The sequence below is a fragment of the Humulus lupulus genome, chromosome 2, assembly GCF_963169125.1.
Source record: "Humulus lupulus chromosome 2, drHumLupu1.1, whole genome shotgun sequence".
NCBI classification, from domain to species: Eukaryota; Viridiplantae; Streptophyta; class Magnoliopsida; order Rosales; family Cannabaceae; genus Humulus; species Humulus lupulus.
This window is the reverse complement of record NC_084794.1, coordinates 41420270-41428913: the sequence shown is the minus strand read 5'-3', so window position 1 is coordinate 41428913 and position 8644 is coordinate 41420270. Positions and strand designations below refer to the sequence as shown.

At 39.7% G+C, this 8644-nt stretch overlaps 2 protein-coding genes across 2 annotated transcripts; both read left to right on the top strand.

Annotated features, from left to right (window-relative positions):
- The first annotated feature begins 4220 nt into the window (after positions 1 to 4220).
- Positions 4221 to 5531, top strand: LOC133814178 (uncharacterized). The gene has a single exon (XM_062247173.1). The coding sequence runs from the start codon at positions 4221 to 4223 to the stop codon at positions 5529 to 5531; it is 1311 nt and encodes a 436-aa protein (XP_062103157.1).
- Positions 5532 to 5894: 363 nt separating this feature from the next.
- Positions 5895 to 6497, top strand: LOC133814177 (uncharacterized). The gene has a single exon (XM_062247172.1). The coding sequence runs from the start codon at positions 5895 to 5897 to the stop codon at positions 6495 to 6497; it is 603 nt and encodes a 200-aa protein (XP_062103156.1).
- Positions 6498 to 8644: the final 2147 nt, after the last annotated feature.

Genomic DNA, 8644 nt, shown 5'->3' with positions numbered 1-8644 from the left:
TTACCTCAAGTTGGATTTGAGTCCTCTTCAATGGATGAACTAAGTTTCTAAGCTCCCACCTTTGATCTCCTAGCTTGGTTCTTCAATTTGAGGTTAAAAATCAGAAAAGGAAAAGAAGAGAAGGAGAGGTACGGGAGAGAAAGAGATGAGGATGAGGATGCTCTATTTTTCTTTAACATTCTACAACATTAAGGATTGATATATATCCTTAGGGTTAAAAGACCTAAATGCCCCTAGGCTTATATTCTTTCCTTAGCAGCCCTCAAGGGAAAAACTGTCATTTCCCGCCTATCTCGTTAATTATAATTAACACCCTCCAATTTCCGCTATTCTCAATATCCTCAAATACCAATAATTCATATCCCGTTACCCTTTAATTTCTGGCAACGTTTTAATTACTAAATTACCCCAAGACTCACTCCGAGCCCCGAACTTAATCCCGGTATGACTAGACCGAAAACTTGCATTCCATGATCGTCTCATGTCGAATGGCTCGAACCAATCCACATATAATGTGGTATTATTTATAATTCACCCACATGCATGAAAATACACAATCACGCCATCAACGGGCCAAATTACCAAAATGCCCTTATAATTAAAATGAACCCATATGCATGCTTTTACCATCATATAATAATATAATTCACATAAACATGCATATAATCATTAAATAGCATAATAAATCAATTATGGCCCTCCCGACCTCCTAATTAAGGTCCTAAACCTTATTAGAAAATTTGGGGCATTACATCTACTGTAATTGTCTTCTCGACTAAACACAATCGAGCTCAATTGTACACAGTCGAGATCTGCGTATCATCTTCTTCGCAAGTTTCATTTCAAAAAACGCCATTTTCAACTCAAAAACCACAAAATGGTTATAATATGGCTAACAAGGTACTTTTATTGTTATTTTTACCACATATATATGGAAAAAAAAAACATCTAAGCAAACAAAATACAACTTTCTTTGTTTTCACATTCAAATAAAAAATTAAAAAATTAGGGTTTCTCATTTACTTACCTTAATGTAATCAATTTTTTCCAACAATGTCACTGAAATCAGTATGTAAGTGTGTCACAAAATAATCTTTCTATACATTTGGAGAGATTTGATAGGATTTGAAGAGATTTTGAAGAAAAAATGGTGGATGGAGGAATGATAGGGGGCTGAACAAGTTTTTATTTTTTTAATTTTTTTTTCAAATCTGATTTTTTATTATTTTAATTAAAAAAGTATAAAAATAAAAGGACATTATTGGAATATAAAAGTTTCATTAAAGGAGGAGGTTAGTGAGCTAAATTTTGAAAAATAAAGGTTACATAGCTAACATAAAAACTTTTTAAGGTTATTTAACTAAAAAATCCTTTAATATTATCCTAAACAGTATACACTACCACAAAAAAAAAAAAAAAACACAAACGTAATACTATTTTTTTGCGCTGCTCTTGGTGCATTATTGATCTAGCATTAATTCATATACTTTCTGGTGCTATAGCTATCTTAGTATTGGATATTGCAATAACAATTATAGAAAAGACATTGTTTATCCAAAATAGAACATGCTTCCAGCAGTGAGAAACATAGAAAGTTGTGATCAAAATCAGCAATTGATAGATACATTGATTAATTCACAAACATGGGTTATTAGTCAGACAAATAAAAAATAAAAAATGAGCATCAACAGTACATAACACAACTCTCTAATGACCCATAAAGCATATCCATAGGTAATTATAATTTATATTGATAACTATAAAGTAGATAAATGGGTTTGATAATCTTTAACAGGTGTCTTTGTCCATGTATCACAACCAAACTATCAAGCAATTATTCAAATTACATACGAATTATTGACACAGTAATAATTTTATCAAACATTACATATGCCAACTACAACAATAATATCATATTGCCAAAGATTGAACCCTAAACATGATTTCCAAAGAAACATCAAAAGCATATTCAATTTCATAATTTCACATAACAAATCATTATTGATTCACTGCAGAGTTTAAAAATGATTATATATGATTCCAATAGACCAAATGAACAAAATCCGACAATTCTTACATGTAAAATGTAAAATCGTACATTCTAATTATTCTATATATAAAACTATATAATACTCAAAGAAAATGGGGAATAAGAGGCACCTTAATCCATGAGAGTGAGAGAAACATAAAGAAATTGTGAGCGACTATGAACATAAATTAAGGCAAGAAAGAGTTGTCGATGCGAGTAGGAGAGAGACGAGGTAGACTGACAATATGTCGCACAAGCATCATTTTTATCATTGGTTGATGAAGAGAAGGAGAACACGATAAAGAGAGGAAGTTTTGGGATACAATATTTGGAATGGTAGAAAACGTAAAATATCATTTTCAATTTTGTAGTGTAAAATTAGGATATGAATTTGGATTGAGTTTGTGAAAATGAACAGCCAATCAAGTATTATTATGGGTCTCACCTTCTTTATGTTTTTTAAATGATAAAATCATATCTGGATACACTACCATTCAACCCCTAAGCCTCATTACTCTTTTCTCGCGCCTCGGTTTATTGGTGGTTTTTTGTTTTTTGGTTTTGTTTTAATCTTCTTTCATCCCCCTCTAATTGATAATTGGTTATCAATATAGTAGTGGTTATTTACCCATAGGTACTTCTAGTATTTTAAGTGGATGGATAAGTTGTAACTTTATTTTTTTCTACATACAGTGTATAATGTAGTAACAGAAGATCTCCCACAAATTTTTAAAAAATTCTGAATAATTTTGGATGCCAAAGTCAGAATTTAAACAACATATTGCACATGCGTATAGATATTGAAGTAAGCACTCGTGCAACAAGTTCTTGATTCTTAATTTCAGCATTTTAAATTATTTAGAATTTATTGAAAATTTGTGGGAGCTCCCCTGTAACTAAATTATATATTGTCATATAAGAAAAAATAGAGTTCCAACTTATCCATGTACCAAAAATACTAAAAATACATATGAATAATGATTAAAAATAAGGAGAAATTACACTATATATTACATTAATAATAAGAATTACTATAATGGTACCCTTTATACTAATTACACTAATTTATACATATCATACAACTTTTTTTTATTTTAATAAAAAAGATTCCTTTTTAATATTTATTATGTTTAATATTATTTTACATTAAATAATATTCTAATTTGGAAATGAGGAATTATTTTAGTAATTGAATAGATTGTGATATTTTAATGGATTGTGTAATTAATGTGTATTTTTACCATTCATACAAAAAAACCTGTTGGCTACTATTGGTTCATCTAACTCTGTTAGTCCTAGGCCTTAGTCTATTAGTTAGTTAGCTGTTATAACTGTTAGTTATAGTTACACCTTATTTATGTACAAAATATACTAAAAATATATATAGATGATGATTAAAAATAATTACTACTAATCACTACTATAGTGGTTTCCTTATTTATTTATTGAGGAATGATATGTGTACCAAAACATTACAACTAATGTGATAGTTTCATTTAGTCAATTAAATTTATTTCAGGTGAGACCACTGTTTAAAAAAATAATGTGGTGTAATATGGACATATCATTATTCTTATTTATTTTATAGAAGAACCAATCATTTTCTACGCCATTCATTATAATCAACCAAAATTAACTAATTTTTTTTATTAAGGACACATGATCATAACATCTATGTGTTGGGCCCAAAATGTTCGGCCCAAAAACACTTACCTCATTTATCAAATATTCAAAACGGAGTATTTTGGCAAAGAGAGGATCCGAAGGCAGAAGCCGTGGGTCAGAGGCAATCTGTGCCTCTGACCCTTAAGCGAGACATTTTAAAAGTCAGTATTTTTGGAGGAAAATTTAGTTATTCTCTTTCCCCCCTTTTCAGGGTTCGCTTGAACCAACTAACCGGTTTGTATATTGTATCCTATAAATATGATATTCTGAGGAGAGAAAAGGATCGAACTTTGAACTGACTTAAGCATCAGAGTGTCTTTCTTGCAGGTGATCCCGACGAGTCAAAGGCAAATTTCATCACCGGAGTAGAAGCAAGTTATCATTCATCATTGGGTTATTACTTCCAGATATAGAAAGACAAATTGCTTCCCCAACAATTGGCGCTGTCTGTGGGAATCGACAAGCATATCGGCCTTAGCCACGTCGTCGAACCAAGAAATCAAGATCCACTACGAACCTAGAAATCATGCCACCAAAAGGCAACGGAGTTTCGGGCCCAGTCGCACAAAGCGTCCCTCCGACGGACATGAGCGACCAGATCGAAAGGATGTGTCGTCTATTGGAGGCGAGCCAGCAGCGGTCCGACGAAGCAATCAAGACATTGACCGAAGCCCAAGCTAGGCTCAAAGCCGAGATTGCTGAGCTGCGCAGGTCCGCCGACACGACTCGCAACACCCAAGCCCACGACAATCTTGATTCTAGCAAATCTGACATCCTAATCGACTGCGTTAATTCCCCACATCAAAACATGAACCCAGGTAACGGAAGATCCCAAGGCATCCCGCCATCCTCCGGGGCCGAAGAGCGACAAGCCCTGACCTCTGACACGCATGGGCGGACGGAAGCAGAACCCACTGGACCCGCTCAGCCAACAGCCGAAGTCCAGCCTCAACTCACCACACCTCAAATCGCACACGATTCTCCTTCCAAAGGTTGTGTTCCCTTGATCCGGTTCTTGGACAGCTGGAAAGAAGACATGATGCGGGAAATGATGCAGAAGTTCTCAGATGGGCGATCCGTCTACGCCACCGAACACTTGGATCTAGTATCAAGAACCACGGAGAAATCCCCTTTCTCAGAATGGATTCAGAATGAGCCAAAGCCTCGAGACTTCGTCATCCCTTCCCTGCCTGCGTTCAATGGAAAGGGAGACCCACTAAACCACCTATCTCAATTTCAACAGAAGATGGCATTAGAAGCTAATAACGAAGCCATACAATGCAAAGTCTTTTCAACGACATTCTCCGGGCCAGCTCTGTTATGGTTCCGACAATTAAAGCCCGGGTCGCTCAACAATTTTACTGATCTCCGACGGACCTTCTTACAGCAGTACAGCGCAAACCGAGAGGCGCCCAGAACAATGGCCGATCTCTATCAGATTGAACAGGGGGAGAATGAACATCCGAAAGCATACTTACAGCGTTTCATTGACCTCGTGCATCAAATCCACGACGTCGACCCACTCACCGCAGCAAATATCTTCGTCAAAAGCCTGCAGGTGGGATCCCTCTTACATGAGAATCTCACCATGACACCCCCATACGACATGGCAGACGTGCAGACCCGAGCCGAGGGCATCTTCAGGGTATTAGAATTTCGAGAGCGCGCACAGAAGAAGACTGCACTCATCTCTGCTCCGCCAGCAAATAATCCTCCACCACCTGCCAGGGATGACAAGAGGAAACGGAACCAAACAGATCATACGAAGGAAGGAAAAAGGCCAAGACAGGATCGACAGCCATCACGATACCCACGTCCCGCAAGAAGTCATTTATGAAGAAAATAAAGACCGACCTATCTGGCGAGAGCCCTACAAAATTACCACTCCATCTGATAGAAGGGATAAAAGAAGATACTGTCTCTTCCACAAGGATCACGGTCATACGATCGCTGAATGCCAAAATTTGAACAATCAGATCCAAGCCCTCATGAGGAGTGGGAGGCTTACCCAATACATCAAGGAGACGGGCAGACCAGGCACCTCGCGGCAGAACCCCGCTTCTGTCCCCGCTCCGCAGGCGTCAGACCCCATGCACATAGCCTCTGACAGCACCAAGAGCCTCTTAAGCAAGTCCCTATGATCCACGGGATCGTAGAACCCACTGATAATCAAGAGCATACAACCAAAATCCATAAAAGGATGGAAGAACGAGTGAAGCGATACAAATCGTTAGGCCACGTGGTCAATCTCGTCACTTCAGAAGGCAGAAGCTACCCAGCCTCTGCTATCACCTTCACCGATGATGACCTGAAGGGCATCCACCTACCCCATGATGATCCACTCGTCATTTCCCTACAAGTTGACCATTGCCAGCTAGGCAGAGTTCTGATCGACGGGGGCAGTGGGGTCGACATCCTCTTCTGGGAAGCCTTCCAGAAGATGGGGCTAGAGGAGAATCAGATTCGGCCCTCCACCACGCCCATTTTGGGATTCAACAGCCAAAGAGTTTATCCAAAGGGTGTCGTTCGATTAACCGTGATGGCTACAGAACGCGCCCTGCCAGTAGACTTTCTCATTATAGACTCCACCACAAGCTACAACGCCATCATGGGGAGAAATTGGATCCACCGAATGCAGGGGGTAGTCTCAACTCTACATCAGGTAATACGGTGTCAATCACTCAACGGGCGTTACACCGTCGACATCAAAGGCTTCCAGAAGCAGGCCAAGAAGTGCTTCCTTACCTTAAAAGAAATAAATAACTCTGGCACTGCTTCCCATGAAAACTCCCCTGACAAATAGCAATTACAGCAGGACCCACCAGCGTGCCTAAAAAGAATCAATCTAGAGGAAGACCAAGAAAAACCCCAAGTTACACTAGATATCTTAGAACAAGTGGGTCTAGACGACGCTGACCCCTTTAAGACAGTGCTGATAAGTACAAAGCACTCTGGAGAAGAGAGGCAGATCCTCATACAATTTCTCAAGACCAGAATGAGAAATTTTTCCTGGACTCCACATGACATGCCCGGAATAGACCCTTCTGTCATGAGTCACAGCCTAAATATCTCTAACAACTTCCCACCCGTCAAGTAGAAGTAGAGGAGGTTCGCTCCAAAGGTGAATCAAGTCATACAAGAAGAGGTCCAACGGCTCCTAAGCACAGGGGCAATTGAAGAATGCTTGTACCCCAGTTGGCTCGCCAACCCCGTCGTGGTCCCAAAGAAGAATGGGAAATAGAGAGTATGCATAGATTACACAAATCTAATCAAAGCGTGTCCTAAGGATAGCTACCCTCTACCAAAGATCGATCAGATGATAGACGCCACGGCAGGATATGAAAGGATGAGCTTCCTTGACGCTTACTCTGGATACAATCAGATCCCCATGAAATCAGAGGATCGGATTCACATGGCTTTCATAACAGAGGGTGGTTTATATTGCTACAAAGTTATGCCCTTCGGTCTAAAGAATGCAGGCGCAACATACCAGAGGTTTATATTGACGACATGGTCATCAAGTCCAAACAAAGCTCTACACATATAGACGACTTGACTGAGTGCTTTGACGTCCTTGATGCTTATAAAATGAAATTAAACCCCTCTAAGTGTGTCTTTGGGGTGTCCTCTGGACAGTTCTTAGGATACGTCGTCTGTCAGAGGGGCATTGAGGCAAACCCAACACAGATTGCATCCCTCTCAGAAGTCAAAGAGCCCCGAACCATCCGAGACATACAGGCTCTAACGGGCAAAGTAGTAGCATTAAGTCGATTCATATCGCGAATGTCTAACCGTTGCCAACCCTTCTTGCAATGCATAAAGAAATCTACCAACACCACCTGGGGACCAGATCAAAGAAAAGCATTGGAAGAATTGAAAACTTATTTGAGCACACCTCCTATACTGAGCTCTCCCACTGCTAATGAAGATTTATTTTTATACTTGTCTGTCTCACAATTCGCTGTGAGTTCTGTCCTCTTCCGAGAAGAAGCCAATCGTCAGAGGACAGTGTTCTACTGCAGCAAGATGCTTTTGGACGCTGAAACCCGATACAGTATGATGGAAAAGTTGGCACTCACACTCCTTATGGCAAAGAAGAAGTTACGACAGTATTTTGAAAGCCACACCATCATTGTATACACGGACTATCCATTAAAGCAAGTATTGACTAAGCCCTACCTCTCTGGAAGGTTATCCAAATGGGCCATTGAGCTAGGGACGTACGATATTCAGTTCTCGCCACGAAAAGCTAAAAAAGGACAGGTACTAGCTGACTTGCTGGTTGAAATTCAGTCGTTCACCCCTGACGCTCTACCGGAATTGTTAGAATAAGAAGATCAGGGGATGTGGACGATGTATACTGACTGAGCATCCAATTTGCAAGGGGCTGGTATTGGCGTCGTATTAGAAGCTCCCTCGGGCATCAAAATCGAAGAATCCATTCGTTTAGAGCAATCCACGATGAATAATGAAGCAGAATATGAGACACTAATCTATGGTTTAGAGCTCGCACGAGAAATGGGCATCCAACAGCTGAATGTCAGAGGCGACTCGCAGTTTATCATAGAGCAAGTGGCTGGAAATTTCGATACCAAAGCACCCCATCTGGCTAGCCTTCTATAGAAGGTGACTGACTTGCGATCGCATTTTCGCCAGTTCGAACTCATACAAGTACCTAGGGAGCAAAATCAGAAGGCCGATGCCCTTGCCAAATTAGCTTCTGCGGGAGGATGCACACGCCAGTCCTCCATATCTATAAGCCGATCAAGCAAAGACATGGAAGTCTACTCAACCTCATCAAAACCTGAATGCTGGATAGATCCAATCGTAAAATATTTGACCAACTCCAGATCCCACCTAATCCGAAAGATGCAAAGCTTCTGCGCCTTCGGGCACAACGCTATTCTATAATCCGTGGGACATTGTACCGAAAATCCTTCAACGTCCCGT